Genomic DNA, 26,351 nt, shown 5'->3' with positions numbered 1-26,351 from the left:
TGCCCTCTTGTGGTACCAGAGTGTTAGTGCATCAAGAGACTGCATGCGCAGTCGGGCGTCGATACCATAAAGGTCACCATAAAATATAACAAATGAGAGTGAAAAGAACTGCAAAGGAAAGTTTGTCACAGACGTTTTAAATTTCAGATGTAGCTGTCTGAATCTGTGCTCATCATAAATGAAAAGACTTCATTTATGATAGTTTGCTCTGTTTAATTGTAATTTGAGAAATCTGAGGCATAAAAACATGTTAGAAGGGGTTATGTGTGACATAAAAGTTTTTGTGTTTGCATCCAAAACCAAAATGAACATCAAATGACAATGCAGTACAACAATGCAGTCATGCAGTAAAGTAGTTCACGAATACAATAGTTTATTTGAAATGGATGATACCGAGTTAAACCCGGCTCAGTGGGTTATCATTTTCAGAATTTATCATTTTTGGGGTGTTTAGTTTTTAGATGCTGGTTTTATTTATTTTTCTTAATTCCTGTAACATGCTCAAACAGGAATCAAATTATCACGTTTGAACATTGAAAATGCACAACAAGCAGAAATAATGAGACAATCCCAGAAATGAGGTTTTTATTAACCTTTCTGTACATTAAAACGTTGTGATGAAACAGGCGCTAAGCTTATATTGTCTTAAAACATTGAACCTCTGGAAACAAAGGAAAACAAACACAAGTGTGTCGCCAGTGTCAAGAGTGTTTACTCACTAAACAACCATTAGTGAGTAGAAATTCCCATAAAACTAAAACTAATAAAGATAATATAGACATTAAGTTACATTCAAGCTGCTTTTATGAAGAAAAAAAAAAGAAAAACTAGCCATTTCCACACAGCAGGGTCAGAATAGGTGTATCTGTAGATCAAGATGAGAGTCAAAACTCGCACACTGTTGTCAGTGGTGTCACTAATTTGGATTAAGAATCTGGGGCAAGGCACATAAAATTGTCAAAATGTATCATAAAATTCCCCAAAATGCAATGAATTTTGACATTTTAATTTCACAAACTGTGGAAGAGGAACAGTGGCATCATCATCACCGTGTTTTTTGGTTACCTCCTGTTTTACCGCTGTGTGAAAATGGCCACTGATTGTCAGTGGAAGTTTTAATGCATTAAGTTGAGAAATCAGGTGATAACCAACCATATTTAGCAGCTAAAAAAGGTCTTAAGGCAAACATTTCTAGATAAAAAGCCAGGGAACCTGCTTTAAGTCAACCCAACACCACAATTCCCCCTAAAATTATTACATGTTATAAAGCTCTGCAAATTTCTACTTCCTGAAAACACAGCAATGAATCGCAATACCTTTTATCCTCTTTGCAAACAAACTGTGATCAGACAAACCTGGTCCAACATCTACATTATTTTCAAGAACCTTTTGCCAGATAATTTTAGATTAGCACTGCAAACACATGAAAGACGCTTAAATCAAACCCTGGCAGATTAGATCTCAAATGAGGCAGACTGATGCTATCTCTCCCAACAGAAAAATGAGGAACAGTCATGATTTCCCTCCCTGCTTTAAGAGAAAGACATGATGTATATCAGTCTTCCTCACTGTTCTGTAGAGATGTTTCATTAGTTCTTCATGTTCAAGAGAATCAAACATTGAAACGAGTTCTGCGTTGTCTGATCAATCAGTTCTGTGACACTAAAGAAGAGCTTTGGATTAAAAGGCAAAGCTACATATGAACATATTTACAGCATCCAGGCCTTTCTGCCAAAAACATCTAAACAGCTAAACACATTAGAAGGCAATTGACACAATAATTGCACAGCTTAGTGATATTAGAGGCATAAAAATCTGACTTATCTGAATTATTTAGTTGCAATGTTCTTTAAGGTCTGAACCAAGTCTATCTATTGACACAGGCAGTGTGGTTTTAGCTCAAACAAACATGTAAACAAGTGTTGCTAAAGATTATGGCTGTACTGCACGAGCAATGAGAAACACTTAGCTACAGTTTTCTTCTAACTCAGTAAATATTTCAGACATTATGTACCGATGGCAGCCTTTCTAAACACATTTTGGCACGGTCTAAAAGCACCCACTAATATGTTGATGTTGTGGAGTCTGACCTTCTGGTGCCATGACAACCCAAAAGAGGATTCAGGTCTTTTCAAGTAGATCCCAAAAGAATATCAGAAAACCTGTTGGTGCTTCTTACAACATAAAGAAAAATTAATTACTAAATAAGACAAAAGCTGGAACTGGAACTATATAGCAAAGATAAAGTCTCACTAGTTTTGGTACAATTTAAAACAACATTACAGTCATCGCTGTGGGCATTTTTTCACTCATAATACTTTGAGTGAGGTCAATCATTTAATATGTATTTGAAATAATAGTTGAAAATATGCAGTTTGGTTTAACTTGCAAAAGTGAACTTTTTTTTGAGTTTGTCACATTATAATCCAATTTTTGCAAGAATAGCTACTTTTCCTAGTATTCTTCCCCAGTGTAATCATTGTCCTGAAATTTAAATTGTCTTTGATCAACAAATGAAAAGCTTTATCAGTAATAAAAGATGCAAAAAAATTATATTATCATTTATAAAAAATAAATTAAAAAAAAGAATGAGTAGTGACTGCTCAGACAACATTAACAAATATGACTTTTTGGTGTTGTAAATAAAGAAATCTTCAGGTTTTTTTATTTGTTTTCTTTTAGTAATGCAAGCAGCACTTTTCCATTTTGATATCTTTTTCCAAAACATTCTCACAAATTATAAACACCTATACATTTAACAAATGTATCCTTTAAAATGATGATTTTCTTTAAACAAGCAAGCAAAAAAAAAAACTGAATAAAACTAAAACCGACAGCATATAAAATGTGCGTCTCTGTTCTGTTCAGTAGAGGGCAGTGTTGAACAGCAGGAGAAGTCTGGGGCAAAGGTCATGGAATATATTCTTGAAACGTACAAACCCATTTAGCGTCTACCCTGTTTCCCTTATGATTGCTTATCTCCACATTCTGATAAAAGGCGCTGGGTCGAGTCCTGTAACATTCATTTAAAACTCTCTCAGAATCAGCAAACAGACTCAGTTTGAGCACAGACCAGGAATACAGTTTGGTCCTTTTTTTCTGTTTCCAAACACTTGTGGTTGATGGGATTCTTGCTCTTTCCCTTCTGAAGGCAAAATAATAAAAAAAACAAAGAGGAACAGCCAGCAAGATGAGCTGTTTACCCAAATCAGACGTCTCAGTATCCACTTAGATCAAACCAGATGGAATGAGAGCTTTGCTGCAGGTCATCCATGTTTGTCTGGTGAAGAAGTTCAAAGTCCTTGTTTTATTTCCTCACTTCAGTTCGACATGTTAGTATCTTTGTTCCTGGCAGGCCTCGTCAGACTAGCATCTCCTCCATCACCTCCATGACGATGGTCCTGGGGCCGGTCAGGATCAGGTTGCTGACGGTCCGGTAGTCGTGGCAGAGGACGTTCAGGCCGTTCACAGACACCACAAACTGACACACCTGGAGGTGGACAGGAGAGCTGCTTCAGGCTTTTTCTAAGGTGATTTCACAATTGTGGTTACTTTTTAAAATGAAAATCTCTTTAGCAATTGTTTTTGCTAAAAAATTATTTTAGCAAGAACACTTTTCGCAGTTATAAATACAACAACAACAACAAAAACACAAGGATGCCTCAGAGATAAAATGGTGAAGGTATTGGGAGATGGAAAAAAAAAACTGCAGACACATTTTTATTCTTTTTGTGCAAGAAAAATACTACAGAAGATATTCTTGGTTTTAGTGTTGTGACTTTACTAAACATTATATAAAGATCACAGTGGCTCTTGTAGAAGAAAAAGTATCAAATATTTCTGTTCATAAATAAAAATATTAATCAACATCTGAAACAATTGGTTGGTGGTTTTTCTTTCTCCTTAGTTGCATGTTTTTGTTTGTCTGATGGTTGTTTTGATTATATTTGAAACAGAAACAGTTTCAAATAGTGTCTGTAATTACACCAAATTACAGGAAGTTATTAGTGCAGCCAATAAAAACTTTCTAAATTGACATGACATCAGAGGAGTAATCTTTAACAACAGAACAACAACACTTAGGACACTTTAAATCTTGTTAAAAATGTAGTAACCAGCAAAGCGTCTAACTGAGCAAACGTTTAGGTGTATAGAGTCATTACTGTTATCAGCAATAACGCTATAAAAGCATGACAGCCACAGCCCAAACACACTTCTTACACACATAAACCTTGAGACTCTTATCATTATTACCAAAGCTGCAACAGGGTGGAGACTGATAATAACATGACCCCATGTTTTAACCCTTTTAAACTCTTAAATGTGTAAAAACAACAATATTGTTAGATATCAATTTAAAAAAAAGAGAGAAATGTAAAACTTTTTATTCTTATTTTGGCTGCCCTGTTGTATAAAACTAGAGCCTAAGCTAAAATACTGATAGTCCAAAATGTCTAAGAGAGTTGTAATAAGTTAAATAAACAGATTAGTTTGTTCCGAGGATTACATGGGGTAAACATTTCATTCCTATGAGCTTCCTCCTGATTCAGCTCAATTCAATTCTTTATTTATCCCAAAGTGAAAGTAAATGTTGCCGTATTTTATATCATCCAAATGTCTTCAAAGAGTTGTGAGGGACTCCATGATAACATTTCCTGGACGACAACCTTAAGTTGTTGGCAAGCTAATCTGCCTCATTCCCTTTTGATGCTCGTTTTTAAATCTCTGTCGGCTACGTATCAGAACAAGTATCTGAAAGTAAGAATGCAAGAGAATAATTGTCCAAATATGTAATGTCTGAATCACAAAAATGTTGAACAAAAATCTACAAAAAGAACAAATGAGACCTAACCTAGCACAGCTGCTCCAACTTGCTGGCACCATGAGAAGTGCAATTCTAGAAATATTGGATAATGGATGGATACTAGAGTCATGTAATTACATTTCCTTCAGTGTGAGTAGATAGCTGCATCTTTAGTCATCAGAGATGGATGATATTTCTCCAAAGCCAGGCATGAGTTAACCGATAGTGCAAAAGCTCCAATGTAAGACTGTTTAATGCCAAATCAAAAACGTCGGGTAATGGGGAAGAAATGACCAGTAACACCTGAAAAGGATACAAGTGCATGTTGGTTCAGAGGGACCAACCATGGTAGCATTTTATTGCAAGCTAAAGAACAGAAACAATTTTGGTTTTACTGGTAAAACAGAGTGAAGAAAAGAAACAGCAGAGAAGAAAGCGAGGTAATCAACCTCATATCTTAATAAATATTTAACAAAAAGTTACCTTACACACACATTTAACTTATGCAGCCATAACACTGGGTCCTCTACTGAGTTTAGCTGCCTTTTAAAGTCTGAATGGTTCTTTATGTATTATTAAGAATCTTAAAAGAAACAAACTGTTTCCCTTAAGGCAGTCCTCAAGATTCTTCTTCACTGCTTCTTTCCGCCAACCTGCTTAACTATCTCCGTACACATTCCTCTTGGACTCTCCCCCTGCTGCTCTTTTTCTTTCTAGCTCAGGGATTATTAGTGTTGGCAGGGGCCCAGCTGGACTCTGCAGCTCATTGTACCAAGAGAGTTAAAAATCTGTTTTACAGAGTGAAGGAAAAGCAAACCGTCCTCAACAAAACTTAGCAGGCCATAGATGCAGAGAGGCCTTGTGGAAATAGAGATGATACAGGAAAAACAAAGATTGTAAACAAAAGTATATAAATGCTACAGTGCAAACTAACAGGAGCTTTTGGTTACTGAGAAAGAAGGGGGTTTTGTGCCAGTTTCAGGTTTATTTGGGCAAACGCTGCAGATTTGTGTACAGATGAAATAAAGACAAATATACACTTACAAAGAGATAGATGCGATATTAAATCAAAGTCTCTGTGATGCTACATGAAATAAAATCTAAAAATCCCCCAGTGTTTTCAGTGAGCGATCCAAACACAAATCTCTGCCAGCAATAGGGATTTTGCTGAGCGCACTGGTTTCCTGGAGACCTTGAAGTGACAACAGGAAGCCAGGAGAGTCTCAACAAAAGTGTTTACCAAAATGTCAAACTGTAACTTTAACAGCCAGTCAGATCCCACTCGTTCCCACAATCCAGTTCAATAAATGCGACGTGTATTAAACACTGTGGGTCTTACATTGTCGTTAAAATGGTTTCAATTTGAACCGACTGCAGCAATCTTGTACAAATTTACAATCGGGACATAGGCTACCCGGTCAGTACACACAGAAATCTCTTGTGAAACAGGCTCAATGGGAGAAAGATGCAAACTTTGAGATCATAATCAGGCGGTTAAACATGAGAAAAGCCTGTTAATTATTTTACAACCTGCAGCCTGAGCTCGCCCTCTCCTCTGACCTCCTGCCTGAGCTGCAGTGCCATCACTTTACAAGCTCAGACATTTCGCTCTGAAGAATCATTACACATCACTAAACTACTCAGGTGAGATGAAACTAGAGCAGCCTTCAAGGAAATGCAAGCAAATAAACCCACCAGGCTGTGGCTCACGAGAAATTTCACCAGTCACTGTTGATGGAGTGAGACGGATTTGCTTGAATAATCTGTTTTAGGCTCTGAACTTAGAATCTGAACTGTGTGGAGTTAATTTCTGCCACACAAAAAGATGGGACATGTTATGTTATTATTCAATGTTATAATTGTAACATTCAAAATCTTTAAATGACTTAAAGTCACAGCTATGAGATTCAAAAGTGGAATGATGAGTTAATAAGTCAGAGTGAAAATTATGAGACACCATCATTTATATTTATACTTTATATTTCATAATGTTTACTATAAAATACTAAATTATATGTCTGCAACTGAAACTATGTGACATTTTTCCTTTCACCTGGCAGAAATATTGACTTCTAAAGAATAACTATATAATCACAACGACATTTCCAAAATGCAGCAGTGTAGAAACACGTGGGATTCTTTCAGCCGTTTGGCCTCTGTAACCTTCATACAGAATATTTCCATGGTAATAACAGCGACCAAAGAAGAACTAACAATTTCCCCTTTCAGTGCTGGTACTAAGACTTCATCTTCAGCTCAGTTTAGATCACATGATCTGTTTTTTTGTTGTTTTTTTTGTTTAGACATTTGTTCTTCTCTCGTCTTGTTCCTTCATCTTTCATGTCGAGGCGTAGGTTCCCACTGAATTCCCAGAATTCTTAGCTGTGGCTCTTGTTGACATATTTGCATGCCAGCTGAGGCAGCAGAGGAAACATTGCCCTGTTTACATTTCATTTTTCTTGGTTTTCCCCTTGGACATCGCAGGTTCTTTGCTGTCTTCCCTTTGCAGACAGAAGCCACAGAAACGGTTCCTCTTTTCTATTCCTGTCCAACACTTCTCCTAAAACATTTACTTCTTAAAGAACATTTTAAAAGCATTCAATGGCGACACCATTGAATAGTAGTTGTTAAAACATGATGTTTCAGTTTTCCCGAGTGAAAAAAATGCTTTTCACTCTAGTGTGTTAGGTAATAATTAGTGGATATTACAAACAATACTACCTTTTATCTTTATGTAAAACAGAAAAGTTCCTCAGTGATTTGAATATTTTTCTTTTAAATGATTTGAAACAATCAAATTGCTAAATGTCAGGAGACTGTCTATGTTGAAAAAATATAAATGCAGATTCCAGTGTACACCTACTAATTATGCCATAATAATAGGCTAGCTAATTAATATACAATTAAAAAAGCTACTCTATATATTTTCATATTGGAAATATATTTCCAATATTTTCATATTGGAAACATGAATAAAAAAAAAAATTTTCTTAGCCAATCATGCATCCACTTCTGCTTAGTGTGCACATCCTCACTAATGTGTCCCCTGTGGTTGAAACATATCTATCTCTTATTTGCAATAAATAACAGGTCTGATTTTGCAGTACATGCTGGTTCTCTGGAGGTTTGACCCCAGCGGATGTTACCTTCATGCCAACTGCAGCAGCCGGTCCACCAGGATCCACCGCCTGGATGTGACAGGGTTTGCTTCCTCGCACCACGAAGCCCCAGCCCACAGCATCACCCACGATCTGAGAAATCAAAACCAAAGGGGAAATCTTGAAATGATATCTGACTGCTTCTGATCGCAAACAAAGTGTAAAGAGTTTCAATTATCCCATAAAGCAGGTAGTTAATCATATGCTAAATATTATCAGTGAATATTTGTCTTCTTGAGGAACACACACACACAGAAAGGACCAAAGACTTGGCTTTGAACATTTATTCATTATTATGTGCAGGTAGTGTGAAAAATGTAGAACTGCTCTGTGTTTGTGCGATCGTACAGTGAAAGTCTTCTTCATAAAAGGCCCTCCTGGAGTCAGAAGCTCCTCGGGAGTCACTTGTCTTTTTACAACTGTAAACATTGAGACAAAACACATTGTTAGAGTGACAGTGAGACAAAATTATAGACCTGAACATCATGGACACCTTCCTGCAAAGTAAAACACTGAGTACAAACACTGAAAACACAAAAACAGAAATTATTCATCTGCTTAAAAACGTTTGTGTTTGACTTTGTGTAGAAAATAAGAGAAAAGGTCACATACTGACAGCCAAAGGCACATTCCTTCCTAAAAGAGTGCTGCTGTCCCCTACTTTGATTTCCACTCATTAATACACACAAAGCTCATCTTACTGTGATCACTGATCGTCTGCTATTAATGCTTAGATTTTCTGTCTCACTTTTACATCAGAAGATACAAAAAATAAATGATTTTGTGTGCAAACTTATGAACTTTAAAGTCCCAAAATTTTGCACTTATGATAAGAGACATTTCTTATTTCTTTAAGAAGCAACAGTATTTATAAAGTAATACAGTTGTGGATTAGTGCAATGCAGGGTTAGATTATAACACAATTTTTCAAACCAAAGCATATGTGTATTAAGTACAGATCTAAGTCCAATTAAATATCAGTGACAAGACTGAAGAAGAAAAAAAATGTTGTTCACACATCCTCCCCATACAACCTGACTGAGCTTTATTGAGTAAAAGATATGAAACATCTTGGAAACAGTACGACATTTTGCTTCACTTTATGTTGGTCTGTCACACAAAATATAGAGAAGTTTTTGTTTGTAAAGTGACAAATGTCAGCAAATTAAAGGGATTAGGAGGGAGAGTGGGGTAAATGTTTATGAAAGGCAGTGTTTTTTTTAGCTTTATACCAGTACTATTATACTAACAGCAAAATAACCTGATAAAACACTGAAAGCAGAAAACTGAGCTTTAGAAACCTGGATTCTCCCATTTACACATAAACATTATATTTTATATAATCAGAATGAACATTGCAGCTGATGGCGCCTCCATGCTGACCTACCAGATTTGGGGTTGCAGAGGACCGGCGGGCTGCTGCTGAGCGTTGGACTGCTGCTGTAATAGCCGCTGCTGCCACAGCTGCTGCTCATGCTGCTTCGTCGAACTCCAACCGCCACCTTGATTTCCTTAGTGGGACTCACTAACGCAGAATTAAAAGATCAAGAGGTTAAAAATGCAACTACATCACCTTGCCTGTGACATGCAGAAAAATGAAAATTATTCAAATTTAACTTTTAGAAAGTTAGAATTAAACCAAAAACAACTGGCATCGTAATATAAAATGTAAAAATCACCTAAGCTTTGTTTCTTAACAAGCTATTTTACTCTGTGTGCACTGTTTTTTAAATAAAACACCAAAAACATGGCAATGATACATCAAATCCAAAGAGCTTAGAAAAGACCTTCACACCTTCAAACAATTGCACAATTTGTTGTGGTTATAAAAAAGGGAGAACTTGTTAGTCACAGACCAGATTATACTGCAATAGAGGGAGGAATCAAATTAAAATCCCAAGAAACGGGCTCTGAGGTCATGATGGGAGGACAGTAACTGTGTGACTCTACATAGCAACACAATCAGGAATCCTCCTCTGTTATCTTTCTAAACCATGGACACCAGCATAACTGAGTGGGAGTGTGCCTCTGTTCTGGTATCTGAGTCAACAGAAGATAAGGCAAATTAGGTAAATATGTCACTGTTTACAACAGAATGATAGGGGTCATTTCCAATCTTTACAGCTAGATTGTTGTCTTGATATGAACACAAAAACATCTCCATAGTTAAAATTATATGAATTTACAGCTTCCCAGATAATGTGATGACATCTTCAATGTCCACATATCCTCTCACAGAAGAGGTAAAACAGGTGTGCGTTAGGCTTGGCTGCATTAGTTCTCACTGGGTACCTGAGAGGAAGCTGGTGTTGCCTCCGTCCGAGTTCTGCTTGCGGAGGCAGAAGGGGCTGTCGTGGCTCTCTGGGATGCCGCGGCTGCGTTCGTGGAGGAGTTCGATCAGCCGCCGCCGTCGCCGGAAGTTCATCCGGAACTGGTAGAGGAGAGGCCCGTCCACAAAATGATGCTTGTTGGTGACTGAAACAAAGAAAAAGTGGGAAATTAATTTGTTTTTCACACAACATTTAAAAACAAGCAAAAAATTTAAAAATAAAAAATTTAACACTTTGAAATGAAGCCTAGGCGCAAATTCAAACTGGAAGACTCTTTTATCCCCACCGGGACCCGTTAATTGCAGCGACCTGCCCACAATCGTCGACCTATCAACGCTGGACCAAGCCACGTCACGTCCAATCATCGACCAAGTCCCAGCTGATAAGGACCTTCATTCATGGCGTCCTTCGCTCTCCAGCCGAGCTCAACCCACCACCACCCCTTCTCCTCCATTCGCCCGGTCCTGAGGCCCGCACCCTTCTTCAACCTCCACCACCAGTGCCGGGCCCTGGGGGGATGACGTTCCTAACAGCATCAGGATGCTCATCTGAAGCCTATCGCTAACGCTGCGATAACCGTTATCCCCAGCCGGGGCCCGAGCGCCAAAGACTTTAAATTCTGTTAGTCAATAAACTCTTCTAATTGTCTTCTTATCTCCGTCTGAGTCTCTCCAGATTGAAACATATTTTATTAATCTAAAATGATCAGATAAGACCAGTTATCATTTGACACAGTTCAAGCAGTTAAACCACAGCAAAATACAACCAAAGCAAATTAGTAAAACCAAAACACGAAACAAAACATAAAAAACAGAAAACTGTTCAGGGACTTGAACACTGCTGCTGTTGTGTCTCACTTTTTTATGCTAATAATGAAAACATTTTCAGCTAATTCAGTGCAGTTTCTGTAGAGTCAGACATGCAGTTTAAGATGTAAGGTTGGTGATGTTGAATTTTGATTTATATTCTACCGTGTTACTGACTTGGAGATTTCATGACATTCTTGTGATTTGTGTTCAGTCATGGTCCTGCATTCTCCATATTTATCCTGTTTTCCACTTTGCTTCTTGATAATGTTTACATGGTTTCTGAGTCACATATCATTAAGGCCTATATGTGCCGTACTCTGGTAGAACAGTGAAATTTGTTTTAGACACAACGTTCCTTCTGTTCAGAACATTTCATACATCACAAGAACTCTATTATCTCCTTATTAACCTAAGCATACTCATTAACAAGAGGAAAGCTGTTTTTCTCTGCAACATCAGAAGTCCTGTAGTGTGTTTCCTTCAATTAATTAATTCAAATCCACTATTCGGAGTACTTCATATGCTGTAGGAAGTACTCTTTATGTGCAGCAGAAGAACTCTCTGTGATCCTAGAGATCATCTATGCCTGATATTTAATGTTGTGGTTTTAGTTTGGTGTTCATGGGGCTGAGAGCGCACGAACTCATGCCTCTCAGAGTGCGTTAGCATGTTTGTTCTGTGTTGCCACATTCTTCTGCCCTCCAGACACTCAGCTCTGCTAAGGAGCTGGAGGACAGGAAGTGAGTCGCAGAAGAGAGAACAGATGGAGAAAAAGGAGGAGCAGAAATAACTTTTTCACATGATGCAGCATCAGCCCGTTGTTAGGCCCGGGCACTGAAAGCAGCCCGAATGCCCACAGGAAATGCAAGATTTTGTTCCTTTATCAAATCAGTCCCATTTTTAGAAACCTACTAATGTATGGAAGAGTATAGCATTTTGCATACAGACAAGAAGCAATGAAATTATTTACATGTAGATAGCAATCTCTAACCAGCACCATATCAGCTAGCAGCGCCTTCTAAATATTTAGAATTCAAAAAAATATTTTATTAATCTCAAAGGGAAAATAAATGTTGCTGTATCTCACATCATTGAAGGTTCTTCAAAGAGTTGTTGTGTATAGTGATGGCTGTGGGCAGGAAGGATCTGTAGTGGTCTGTATTACAACGGCCCTGAAGAAGCTTCTGACTTAAAAGACAGATAGTTTTTCTACGTCTCATTAAGAAGGTGGTCAGGGTTGTCAATGATTTTCTTAATTTTATGAAAAATCCTCCTTTGGATCGTCATCTCCAGAGGTTCCACAGTACTTCCAAGAACAGAACCAGAACAGAACCAGCCTTCTTTATCAGTTTGTTGAGCTTTTTTAGGTTCGTGGCTCTGATGCTGCTGCCCCAACAGATGATAGCAGAAGTGATGACGCCCATGATGGAACTGGGGCTCGATCTAATCCTGTTTCTTCTGAAACTTTCTTTGTTCACAATCAAGATGAGATGATTGTTCCCACACCATGACACAAAGCGGTCCACCAGATCTCTGTACTCAGCTTGTTGTCCATCCCTGACACACCCAACAACTGCAGACTCATCTGATGTCATCTTTCTGTAGATGACAGGAGTCTGACTTGTGTTGGAAGTCTAAAGTGTACAGAGTAAACAGTAATGGTGAGAGTACAGTGCCCTGTGGGGCTCCTGTGCCGCTGACCACCTAGTTAGACACAGAGTCCTTCAGTCTCACAAACTATGTTCTGTACTGGTGAGTTGCGGTCTGCATACAGTGCACATTTGTAGCAAAAACTGGCTACAACTTATTCTTCAGCCCTTAAGAGAGCTGGAGTAGAGGCGTGTGATATGTTCTATTCCTGTATTTGTCAGAAGATTCAATTGAAAAGAAAAAACGGCATAGTATAGACTCAGTATAGACTTGCAACATGAGAGAAAAATCACTGAGAAATGGGGAAAAAGAAAATACATTTTAATCCAATCTTCCAATCAACAGTTATGTTTCCTGCTGTAACACAGTGTCTGGTCTAATTAGATGCCATTTCCAAATCAAATTTTCTTTCATTTGAGGAAACTGTTTGATAGAACGTAAAACATCAATTCTTTCACACAGACTGCACAAAAGGAATTTAAACCAGCTCAAACCCACATAGGCCACTAAAAAGCTCTGGAATCCAACAGACAGACAACCTAAAGGCCCACTGGCACACTTTGGGAAAATGTTAAAACAGCAAAGTGTCTATTATGCCAGTAGACAGGCTGAGCCCCAGGCAGGTGAGGATAACCAGAGAACAAATGTAAACGTGATCTTGGCTAATGTGAGATAAAATATGGGTCACTGTTGACTAAGAAGGATCCAAAATGAGCAGAAACAAGGTTTAGGAGAATGACTAACACAGTTTCCATATTTAAAACTTTCAGATACTCCCTAGAGACTTTATTAGCCTATTTATTTTTATCTTCAGGTGTGATGTTTTAATAAAATAATGAAAATAAACCTGTTAAGTCCTTGCTATGAACAATGATTTTGTTCAAATAAAACAGATTGCCAAAGCTTTGCATGCTAACAAGGTTTCTGTTTACAATCGTGATTAAATGAAAGTTTTTAAGAGTGGGTGATCCAGCATCTATAACAGTAGTCAGTATCCAAGAGGAAAAAACAAACTTTTAACCCCAGAGGTGAAGCTCTTGCAGTCAGATGAAAAGGAAGACATGTTTTTTCCCAAAAAAAACACCTTGCATTCAATTGAATAATTTGAACCAGAAATCACCAAGTTAAGTATTGAAAACCCAAAAAGTGGTAGATGAATCTCAATATACTTTAACACATACAAAACATTTTCTATCAGGTAGAGACCAGTGTTGTGTAGTTGCTAATCATCTTTGTTTGGGAGTGGCCAAGTTTCTGCTGGTTTATCACTGTGGCCCATTCTCATTCAACCATTTCCTTAAAGGAGCGGTGTTATGAGCCTGGAAAATATTCTGGACACATAGTGTCCTTTCATAGTACAATCAAGTAACCATGTTATCTCCAGTTGTTATAAAAATGTTGTATATATAAAACATAACTTAACTTTGCAGTTTGATGCCTTGAAATTGGCCTCTGTCTCTTTAAGAAGCTCCTGCTGTTTCCTACACACAGCCTTAAGAATGTCATGTGAGACCAAGCATTTAGGCACCGCCGAATGTCCGCCACGGGTTACGTACAAATTAAAGGATTTTTCAAATACGCATTAAAGAAATGGAATCAACGCTCTGGGTATTTATGATGAGGGAATAAAATTATAACATGGCCAACAGCTCAAACAAGTTGATTTCACATAATAAGATCATATCAGTGCAAACATTACTTCTCCTCCTCACCATGCTGAATGATGCCATGTTCAAGCAGCCTCCGTCCCAGCTGCTCGGCCTCCTCCCTGGTGGGCATCTCCGCCTCCTGCAGCAGCCAGTCGATGAACTCTGAAGCGACCAGGGCTCGTTCAAATGCCATCCCTTCTTCCTCTCTGGTTTGTACCAGGTTGTTCTCAGTGTTCATCAGCCTGTATTAAGAAAAAGGATAAAACTATGAAAAACCTAAGAAATACATCCACTAACCGCAATGGCTACAATGCTATTATTACCAATGTTTTGTTTCTCTGTTTAAGGTGGGAAAATACTTACAGGGGGAAGTGAACATTTTTAATGGAGGTAAATTCTTACAGACAGAGACATTTGAATTTCCCCTCCCTCTGAAATCCAAAGATAAACAAACTACAGGTTATCTCCATAACAGAATAGTAAGTGGAGAATTAAGGATGTTTATTTAAACTCATCTAAACCAAGATAAGAAAAAATAAGCTAAGATAAAATACCTAAGAAGAAAAGTAAAACTAAATTAAAAGTATGACATAGGCTAATCTAAAGGAAAATTTAAAAAAAAACTCAAGATAACACAGTGCTAAAGATAGGCTAAGCTAAATTATGTTAAGACTAAATATGACAAAATACACAAAACTAGAGAAAAATAAAGCAATTTAGGATAAGCCAAGTTGAGTTAAACTAAATAAAAGAAATTAGGTTATGTTAAGGTAAGATAAGAAAAGCATAGCTAAACTACAGGAAGGACAACTAATTATTAAACTAAACTAAAAAACTAAAACTAAACTAAAAAATGTCCTAATATAAACAACATTGAACTTAATTGAACAATGAAAGAAAAAGTTAAGATTAATAGTGCCGAAATAAGAAAAACAAAAGTAAAATAAGGTAAAATAAGCTTAGCCAAGCTAAAAGAAGCTAAAACTAAGCTAAACAAGATGAAAACGATAAAGACCTGAAGAATTAAGATAAACTAAACTAAATTCAGTTAAACTGAGATACAACAACCCTAATTCTAACAAGAAAAAATAGTTCAGAAGCAAAGAAAAATAAAAACTCAGCTTAGCTAAAATAACCTAAAATATAGTTCATTTGCTTTCTAGAACCTCTGGACTCAAAACAATTCCTTCCCACGTTGTAGCGTTCATGGTTCAAGGAGAGCCAGAGGCTTTCCCAGCTCAACAGGGACACAGACAGGTTAAAGTTGAAATGCATGATAACGATCACTCCACTACTCCAAGGTTACAGCGCTAAATACGACATTTATGTCATAAACCTTCAAGGAACACGACAGAACAAAAAAAAGGTCGAGGCAATTCTAAAACTTATACATCTGCTATATTAAAAATGACTTTAGCATTAGGTATAAAACACTCAAAAATAAATAAATAAAATGTCAACATTTTCTTTCTGGTGCTTATTTTAGATAATTACCAACTTACTTTTTTTGTAAGTCAATTAAATCAGCTTGAAGTAGAAGTGTGTGTCCTGACTTGCACTGTGTGACACACGGAGAACTAAAAATAAAGTGACACACACGCCTATTAAGACCAGAATGTCTGAATCTTTTCTCCTGCTGCTGTTTAACAATCACACCCACAAACTAATCATCTACCTGCTTAAATTATATAAGACATGCAAGTTGTTGCAGACACAATGCACTTTGTTGCATCATTTGCACATGTCAAAACATGTTGGGGTGAGAAACTGTAGCATTAAACTTTCTGCCTCTCTGCCTCTTGGCTATTATTTGCAGAGTCAAAGTAAATTTCTGCAACCGGTTTTAACTTCTAAATATTAATTACTGTATAAACATGTATACACCTGCTCTGCTGCTCTGGCTGCAGGGGAAAAAACTGGTGACCAGTTCAGGAAGATCCAACAGACTAGAATAACCAGTGCTTTCTGCCTGTGTGACAACTGAACAGGTAATACAGTATGCAAAAGACATTGCATGTATAACAGCTGTAGATGAAAAGAAACAAACATAGAGCCAAGATGACCGAACAAAAAAAGACATTAAAGTGAACTTTGAATGAGTTTACCAACTTTCCATTTCCTGTTCTCAAGATTGAGTGATTTATCTGCTGTTTGTTAGGGCATTTAAGAAAAGTAGTGCCAATTTTTTATAACCCAGCAGAAAATGTATTTATTTCCCACAAGATAGATGGTCATAGGTATGGGAACATTTTGCACTAATCAGTAAATGCAGAAGGCTGGTTTAGCTTGGAGAAAGGACTTAATTTAGTCAAATAAGGCTTTGACTAAATTCTGTGTTGTTGATTAGGCAGAGTGGGATCCTAATGAATTCAATTTGAACCAAATGAAAATTCAATTCCCAGGTGCATTAACAAGCCGTCATTCTGCACAAAGCTTCAAATTACCACAGGCACTCTGTTCTGTCCTCTTAGTTTGGTTCGATCCACTGTGTAATGGCAGTTCAGAGAAAGCTAGAGGCCCTGATGACGACGGCAGACTGATGCCCTCATTACACATTGCCTGGGGAGACAATCTGCCAGATTTGGACCCAGAGGAGAGAAAAAAGTAGAGCTAGAAGCATTCAGGGATTAACATGTGGAGTGAAATTAGTACTTTTAAATTCAACGCAACAAAGACCGTTTTTCCCAAAGTCAAAATACAAATTTCTATTCATTATTACCATGAAACCTGAAAGATTGAATGCTGCTCAACAGACTGTGTTATGCTAGCTCAAAAGCATTACCTCAAAGTACTGCACTTTGTACTTAAATAAAAACTTAAGCAATGCAATGCATTATTCATCTCCTGAGACCTTAGATATTGTGCAAATACTATGTTTGAATGGACAATGATAACAGAAAATGGGACACTTGGGCAACTCTGACCTGCAGATGCACTTAGCTATTCATTCGGCAAAGCTCACTCCAACGCACGACGACGCCTTTATAGCCATGCAAAAACTTTCAACAATGTCAGTGTCATGTTCAGGGTCACTGAGTGGGCGGGTGAGAGCAATTCACAGAGGTTTTAAAAGTTAAATATAAGGAGAAGGTTTCTTTGAGGGCTTGGTGGTAGAAGCAATTCCTTAACGTACCTGTTTTGATGCAGAATTTAATCGGATTAAATCAAGTTCTTTCTCTGAATGAATGTTTAAAAAAAGCTGAATTTACAAGATTTTCACCTTAAAAACAAATACTTACACAGCCTCAATACAAAATACAGGCTGATTTGTAAAAACCCAGGAACAGCAAGCTTGGATTGATTAAGGAAAGTTACAGTTATGTCTTTAAATCAGATATAACTATTTTAATTAGGTTTTATTGTGAGATGTTGAGGAAAGGTTGAGTCAAAGCAGTTATGTATGGAGTTATGTTTCTTTGTTTCCCATTTTCACCTATTGAACATCTTTTGTTTTTACAAAGATTAGTCCAACTTGCAACCTTGGAGTGGCTGTACCACACCACAACATGCTTTTTCATTCATAGGACGAGATCCAGATAAAGTTGCGTCAAACTAACCAAATTTGTGCAAACTTGACCCTTTTAAGAATAATTTACTCACTGAAATGCTTGATTATCTTCTACAAATATGTTCTCAGAACTGTTTGACTCTTTCTATGCTTTTAGGATGTAGTTTCCACCCATCATAATCAGTAATTTTAAGAATAAAACAGCCTCCATTTGCAGTGGAAAATATACGCAACCATCAGTGGTGCATGTCAGTGAGTGTGGTTCACTGAGGTTAGCAGAGACTCTGACTAAATTGCAGCTTAGGGAATGCATTTTTTTTCTGATGTTGTTTTTAGCCTTGACAACCAACAAACGACAATACTCAATACGGCAAATTATCTTGCCAAGTGCCATTCAAGTAAAGTGGACACGTGTGGATCTTCGCAAGTGAGGAAACGGCTACAAGAAAATTGCTTCTTGATCAAACGTGGCCAAAATGTGGCATGTAAGGCTGGACAAATTTATTTTGTCACCACGTTACATATCGTGGATGTCCATAGCAAAAACAGAAAAAGGAAAGGAAAAAAAGAAAAAAGGACACAAAGATATAAGGAAGAAAGAAACCAGTGTGTTGAGAAAAAATACTTATAGTCCTCCCCACAAGATTTAGAAACTGCTGTCCTAGCCAGATCTGTCTGCTGCCTGTGTTTGGAGACTATGTATGTTGTTTTGAGTGTTGACAGAAGAAGAAATGTATGAGGACTGTTTTTGTTCCAGTGGGAAAGCTTCATGGAAATGGTACTTAACACAACAAGCTGTATGCTCATGTTGTTTACATGCAGCAGAGTTTTTGCAGCTGCAGAAAAATTCAGTTTACTCATTTCCATGATGTCTTACTGAAAAAAACGATGCAGCTCACAGGTTTAAAATGGGTGTCAAACAGGACTGAATCATCATGTTAGTGTGTTTCATCGCTCTCAATTAGTTTGTTGTCATAATAAATTAAATGATTCTGATTTGTTTACATAAACAAACAAAATTGTGGAAAAAAACCTAAACTTTCCATGAAAAAAAAACTAAGTGGTTCATTCAAGCTGCAAGAAGTCAGGCGAGAGCAAGACTTCATTAGGCTTTGTTGTATTTTTTAAAATGTTGCCAGTCTTCTTCAAGATCTCAGAGTCAAAATAGGGCTCTGCTTTCTCCTGGGAAAACAGTGAGAGGCAACTGCAAACAACAGGAAGTAGAAAAACCCACATCACCTAAATGACAAACAAGTGTACAAACTGAAAGCTTTTTCTCCATGTCTCCAAATGCTTTAATTGTAGCCTTAGAGTTATTTGAGTTACCAAACAAGCGTGTAAATGAGTACAAGAGTGGTGTGCTGCACCATGGCAATTGCATAAACATGTAGCTTTAAGAGCGGACTTGACAGTTGTGTCCTCTTCCACTATTTCATTCTGTTACGCAATAGTGGAGTGTATGAGTGTGAACGTGTGCGTGTGTATTCCCAGAGACGCTAAAAAAAGCAGGTCTGTGATTAAAAGTGTGTGTCACTTCAGTTAGAGGCACAAAAACACAGCTTGCTTGTGTTGGTGGGCACGAATGCACTCACTGTGATTTCCAAAATCAAAAATGTGCAATAGATACAAAGTTGATGACAAGCAGAAACGTCCATGTTTACGGTGTTCTGTAAACAAAGCTCTTGTACGGACAAAAGTGCATCATCGCTCGGTAAAGATGTTTCCAGTCATTTCTGCAGCCAGCGCCCCACACTCCTTTCACTCTCCCCAAATTTGCAGGCTTTTATCTCGGCCAAGCTGAACTCTGTGTGTCCTAATTTAATGAAAACCATTTACAACGAAACTAATTCTCAGAAAAACATGAATGATGATTTTTCTTCTTGATGTAGTCAATCAGCAGATCATCAATAACAGTAGGGTAGATGAACAAAAAAAAAAAAACAGGAGCGGTATGAGTGGAGTGGAATAGATTAGATTCATCAGATTCGCTGATAAATCTATTCATCAGTGAATATCTATTTAATATGTGATTTCATATCTATTCACTATTCATCGGTGAATAGTGAATCTTTCACTATTCATCAGACCATCTTCAAGGAGAAAACACTTAGATCCTGTAGCTCAACATTTGATATTCTAATAAGAAATGTCCCAGTACAAGTACAAGTGTCACATTGGGGGAAACAATCGCAACATCTTTTAAATGACAACTTTAGGAAGTTTCAAAATTTAACTCTTGGTTGTTTCCTCTGTCTGTGATATATACTTACATTTCTCTAATTTAATGAGCATTACAGTTTATTTGCTTTGCGAAGGATTATTTGTTTTCAGTTTAGGATCTACATCTTTTCAAAAGATGAAAGATGCTCACATTGAGAGGAAGACTGTAATGGCTGCTTCAATTTCCTGTTTGTCTGGGTCATTTTACTTGATGAGCTTAGATTCAAAAGCTCTTTATGTAGGAGAAAGCTGCGCAGAAAATAAACCTGTAGTTTAGCAACCTTCAAAGCAAAGTGTTTGAAGCACAAAAACAAGTTTTTGCTTCACACAATTAACATTTTGTTTGCTGATCTCATCCAGGCTGGTACTGGTAACAACACCTGAGCTAGACTGAAAGTGTTGAATATCATTTCCTAATAATCAGGCAATGTGCTGACTTTGTCATTTTAATGACAGATTGCTCAGTTTTATTGACCAAAACCTTTTGGTAATTACTAAAAATTACTAATAGGATCCCCTGTTTTTCAGTAAAAACAGGGGATCGGAAATCAGCCACAAAATTTCAGTCTTGGTTCTACCACCTCAGTCAACCCTTATTTATGCAATCACTGATAGGAAAATGTTTATTTATTAAATATATCCTGTTTGATTAAATAAAAACTCAGACAAACTGGATTGTTTCCATCTTTAAATTAGTCTAAGTTCTGGAAAGCTCACTTACTGCTTACTACTACTCAGGCATTGGTTGTTTTTTCCTCATCTCTCTCAATAACTAAAATAGAAGTGTTTTTTTCTCATCAAATGTACTACAATTTCAGGAGAAGTGCATGCTAAGCAGATTAAAACTGTGTGTTGTTTATCCCTTCGTATTCTCATTGAACAGCATCAGACATGGTTGCATTAGCATGTGCATGTGTTCTCGTGCGTGTCCATACTTTTCATATAGCCTCTGTCCCCTCATGAAGACCTTGGCTTCGCTGTCCAATGGGAATGTGCCGTCGTCCTTTCTGAAGCGGTACAAGAGCTTCATGTCTTTGAACTCCCGGTGCTCATCACACACTGAAAGCACACAGTGGAGAAAAACATTAAAGTTAGAATCTGAACATCTTACTGGCAAAAAACTTAAGAAGTAAAGGAGTTTAAGTGTCTCTGTGATTCAGGAGTAGTGGAAGAACAGAGCAGCTTTAGTAGGACTGAAATGGGCATTGCATGAAATGATGAGGGTACTGTTCTGGTCTGTCTTGGAGAAGACAAAGTTAAGCCAAACAATCTTGACTTACAAGCCAGTCTACATTCAAGTCCTCACATATGCTCATAAGATATCAGGGCCTAAAAAACGTAAATGTATTGAGATAACCCAATATACACCAGAGAGTAGGTAGGTAGAAACCCTCATATCCCCCCTTAATGCCATGATCCTCATAGAAGAGAAGAACAGCAGATAGAAATGACTTTGTGTGATCACTTATAAAAACATTTCCTATAGATTAAACGGTTGATATAAAACTGTTCCTAACAAGAACTCCTCTACTCTTGTCTGTATCTGTAGTTTGGTCAAATGTAAAGCAAATAGAGGAGCCACTGTTTTTAAGCCAAGTTGACCGAGAGAACATGGAGAATCATCCATTAGGACGCACTGCTGGTTCCCAGAAAATGTCAAGTGAAAAAACACACTGTGAAAAAACACACTAGCCATTAATACCCAAGATTAACTCACCCAACCTTTCTCTGGGATACACAACATTTCAGCCTCACCGTGGTGAACAATGCTCTGGTCCAAAAGTTTCTGCATGATCTTAATGGCCGTGTCCCGGTCTGAGGCTTCCTTATGTTCGATTAGCCAATCAATGAGCTCCTTGGCGACAAAGCAGTTCGGGTAAGTTCGAAGGTGGTGCCTCCGATCCTTGATCACCTTCCCCTCATGGAGCCGCAGCCTGGAGACAAACAAGCAGCAGAGGAAATGCGATTGATGCTCGATTCCTAGAAAGTAAGACAAGAATCTTTCCACTCTATTTTGAACACTTGGTAATTCATAATTTTGTTCTGATTTGCAGTTAAATCAAGAGCTGGAAAACCTTATCTCTCTGATCTCTGGACATCATTACATTTCCTGTTTGGGTTGAGCAGCATTATGGTTCACTAAATCCAACATCTCTATCAGAACAAGCAGAGAGTTATTTGAAGAATAACCTGAACTCTAAAACTTTCATAACATTTGGCAGAGCACATGTCTTTTCTGGGCTCATGGTGTATGTATGGAGCTGAAACACCATTTTCAGGGAACTACAATGCATCTATTTCAATATTAAAAAATCATGACCTCATCATGCTTTAGCAGCTGCCCTAGATTCTGGTTTCCCACCATCTCTGTGTCCTCTACCTGAACTGGAGTGTTGTGAATAGGCTCTAGCCAAGCTTCCTGCAGCTAGCTCAATCCTCTCCATGCTGAGTCTGTGTGCAGCTGGCCAGCATCACTCTGAATTAGCAATGACAGCCGGCCTAACTGTTCTGCCAAATCTGTATGATGGGCAAACAAACGTGGCTAATAATTCACAGACCTAAGATCTAATCTGGTGTTTCATCAACCTTTCTTTGCTCAACTTCTGAAAGGTTCTGACCACTACAACCTCCTCTAAAGCTGGAATGTGAATTATTAAAGTTGGAAGTTTATCAGCACATCGGTGAATGACTTCCTGACTACTAGTATCTTGATTTCTAATCTAATTGGTCTGAATGCTCCACAATGCATTTTGCAATGGCGCTACAACGTCCCTATTCATGAAAGAATGAGCTGGTCACAAGACTTCCTGGATCCGGATCCGCTACACGTCTCCGTAGGCCCCGATAACTTTCCTTAGGCCAACACGAGTAAGAGATGTATGTGCTGATATACAAGCAGTAATCCTATCAGTCACTTCACTGTTATCAGTTCAGGAACTGAGAGGCATGTGTTGCAAGAGACTGGGCTCGAGACAAAAAATTTAACAAATAAAGGTGTGGACTCCTTCAAACTCCTCGTTTTAATAGAAGTAGTTTCACAGCCATGTCCAATTCTTCATGATTTCTTAAAATACTTCAAACTAAGCTACGCACTCAAGCTAAGCTCACACTGAGCATCCAGCTGTCTAGTGTTTGCTTGTGTTGTACAGTGTAACAAAAGCTGCTTCATTCAACCAGAACAGAGCTCTGAGCTTCGTGCAGAGATCAGCATTTTACCATGTTCACTGCAACAAAACAACATGATTGTACTGAGCAGGTCAAATGTTTACCCCTGACACTTAACAGGATGTTACCATCTGCTTATTTGGATTTATAGGCACATTTAACTGGGAACAATTATAATTTAAGCTGAATATCAATTATATTCAAGCTTTAAAGACAATGAGAAATGTATTTTAAGTACATCTATTTAGTTAGGTGGGGAGATTGTACTTTAAAATTTTAGTTTTTAGCAGGATCAAAATTATTACCATCCATATTAATGGAACTGAAGCCTTTTTAAATGTATACTTTATTTTTCAAAAGTTGATCTGCATTTCTGGGAATCTACTGCAGCTAAACACGGTGAGTAGGATGGTAAGAGAGGTAACACAAAATATCACCAGAGCTCATTGTTAGAGAATTACAGAAAAGAAAACCATAAATTCTTAAATCTTTGAATTGATAATAGAAGAAAAACTAACAGTTCTGTTCTACCATCACAAACAAAAACACGGTGAACTCTGTTAAACTAAGTGAAGTCATGTGCCTTGTTAGGATGAGAGCAATGAAGCTTTTCAGCAACAAGCACTACAGACCCACCTGTATGATCATAAAAGCACTTTATGTCCACTGTTAGGTATGGTAGAGGCTCTGTGATGCTGTGGGTCTGTTTCTCTTCCGAGTTCACTTGAAGCCATGTAGAGTACATGGCATCTTATTTGGATTATTTCAAATTAAAATCTCCTGAACTCATTGTACTAGAGACGCTGGACTCAATCAGCCATAAATCTAAATTTGCCTTTGATTGACTATAAAATCATCAGCTAGTAGCATTTGGTGCATTTTTTTAGCTTAACCTAAAACTCCTAAACAACATAGGAGCATGTGATACATAAACTGGGATGATTGTGTAACTCCTAAAGAATCAGCAGCATGTCATTTCCATGTGTTATAGTCCTTACAAAACATCATTTTTTAAACATTTTAAGTGACAAGTGACATCTCAAAGAATGTAACAGCAGCATAATGAATCAAATTTAAAAGACACAAAATGACTCTCTGTATAATCCAGTCTTACGATATGTCATAGCAGAAGACAAATGGCTGTCCTGTTGGCAAGAGCGATTTGTAAAGTTTGTTGCCAGCAGGAGTATCAACAATTGTATTTCTTAATGATGGATTATTTCTCACCTCTAAAAAAACAACAACAAAAAAACCCAAATAAATTCTAGATTTTTTGTGTGTGTAAGATGACTTGTGCAAAAAAGATTGTTTTTTTTTTTCAAAATCTTTGCCAAATGTGCCAGTATGGGCCAATGTATGTACATGGTTTAAGTGAGGGATGAGGCAGTCCATTAAAGATAAGATTAAGTGAGTCAAGGTCTAATTTTATTTTTAAAGAGGGGCGAACAAGATCTTACACAGGCAGCTGGAAACACGCAGTACGTCACGTCAAGTGTCCAGAACAGGGACCGCTATCCCAAGCAGCTCGGCATTCACTGACACCAGTGAAGCAGTCAACTGGCAGCTTTAGCATAGAGCTGTGCCAGAAATCCTAATACACACAAACACATGCATGCTGCACACAACATACAGTTATAAACACAGAAACTCTCTGGAGCAAAAGAAGAGCACACTGCATGCACCTTGTAGAATGTGCAGCAAAAAAAAAAAAAAGCTATAAATCTCTCCAAGATTACACAACTCCTTAAGTTGGGGGGCCTCTGCAGAAAAACAGAAAACCATTTACACCCAGTTGGATAAAAACTTTTCACCAGCATGCATGTTTCCTTTTAGTTCAACTGGGGGGCTGAAATTCCAGGCATTGGTGCCATGCTTCCCTACTGAGCCTCTATTCATCGCTGAGGTCATGAGGCAGTGAAAGCCAGGGTTCTGGAGCCTCTCTTTATATACAGTAGGCCTGAGGTTTCAGACTGTCAACAACTCCACCAGGGGAACTCTTATATGATTCTCTGACAGCAGCAATGAGCAGGAATTATGGTAAGTTGCTGCAGCTCATAGGGAACTGTATCACTAGAGCAACCAAAAAAAAAATAGTGGGGGGTGGGAGAGTTATGCAACCCTGCAGAAGGCAGCAATTACAAAGCTAAAATTTCTATGGGTGTGCATGTATGGATGTCTTTGTTTGACTCAGCATGCTGCAGTAAGGTTGCTCAATCTGGCTGTAGTTGCAGAGAACATTATATAAAACATGTTTACCACAGAGGAGTGTCTTGTTCTGTCATGCCCTTTTTTTTAGTCTCTTTCCAGGAGAAGATAAGGACCTAAATTATTTGCGGCGGTTCAAATGCGTTTAGGATTCACGCTGCAGGTACAGTAGAGATTCATACACAAGTGTGTGTTATAGGGGCAGAGCCGAGAGACCCACCTCAGCTGCTCTCCGGTGACAAGCACCTCAGCCAGCCGCTCCAGTTCGGCTGCCTTCTTCTGCATGGTGGTCCCGATCCGGTCCATCGCTCTGCTGAAAACAAAAGGCGCCAGACCACAATAACATTGTGTTAATCGAGACAAGCTCGTTGTCTCAGCCCGGACTGCCATGAGGAAGAAATGCTGTCAAAGCTAAAATTAAATGTCCATCAGAGGCGTTTCAACTTGCAGAAAGAAAGTAACAAAGACATGCCCTCGGATGATTGACGCTGCAGTCACACCTGGGGTTCTACTTACCCTTCAAGCACCATGGAGAGCGATTTGATGAGATTATTCCTCGAGTAAATTTTTAATGATAATTATTCCATGTGAGGATAAAACGGGGAGTCGGGAGTCACAACAGCAGCAGCCCCATCAACAAATATCCACGTTTAACCTCCGAAAGCATCCCAAAAAAATAATAATCAGCTCATTAATGAATGCACTCCTGCACCTTAACAGCTTCTCTTCTAAATTTCGATCTGAGTTGTTTGGACGCAGTGCAACTGGAACAACTCTGTCCTTTCAGAGCGGCTGTCTGGCCGCGGTCTGTTACTGACACTGTCACACCACAAGGCGTGAGCACACGCTTTCC

At 38.1% G+C, this 26,351-nt stretch overlaps 1 protein-coding gene across 2 annotated transcripts; it reads right to left on the bottom strand.

Annotated features, from left to right (window-relative positions):
* Window positions 1–570: 570 nt before the first annotated feature.
* Window positions 571–26,351, bottom strand: deptor (DEP domain containing MTOR interacting protein). 2 transcript variants are annotated; one of them, XM_023331024.1, is made up of 10 exons: window positions 26,015–26,351; window positions 25,719–25,808; window positions 21,884–22,062; window positions 21,064–21,187; window positions 14,464–14,642; window positions 10,255–10,437; window positions 9,350–9,487; window positions 8,311–8,381; window positions 7,951–8,055; window positions 571–3,490 (listed from the first exon to the last, which is right to left on the bottom strand). In XM_023331024.1, the coding sequence occupies exons 1-10, from the start codon at window positions 26,026–26,028 to the stop codon at window positions 3,362–3,364; spliced, it is 1,212 nt and encodes a 403-aa protein (XP_023186792.1). In that variant the 5' UTR covers window positions 26,029–26,351; the 3' UTR covers window positions 571–3,361. The 2 variants fall into 2 exon arrangements, with proteins under 2 accessions (XP_023186792.1, XP_005798512.2); XM_005798455.3 differs by having other exon boundaries at window positions 25,719–25,811; window positions 26,015–26,350.

Source organism: Xiphophorus maculatus, chromosome 3, assembly GCF_002775205.1.
Source record: "Xiphophorus maculatus strain JP 163 A chromosome 3, X_maculatus-5.0-male, whole genome shotgun sequence".
NCBI classification, from domain to species: Eukaryota; Metazoa; Chordata; class Actinopteri; order Cyprinodontiformes; family Poeciliidae; genus Xiphophorus; species Xiphophorus maculatus.
This window is presented reverse-complemented; position numbering and strand designations above follow the sequence as displayed.

Excerpts from the sequence above, each read along its gene's own strand:
- deptor (XM_005798455.3), bottom strand. Across the intron at positions 22,063-25,718 it reads GTCACCGGAGAGCAGCTGAG|GCTGCGGCTCCATGAGGGGA; the intron begins GTGGGTCTCTCG and ends GTTTGTCTCCAG. Across the intron at positions 14,643-21,063 it reads GGACAGAGGCTATATGAAAA|GCTGATGAACACTGAGAACA; the intron begins GTATGGACACGC and ends TTCTTAATACAG.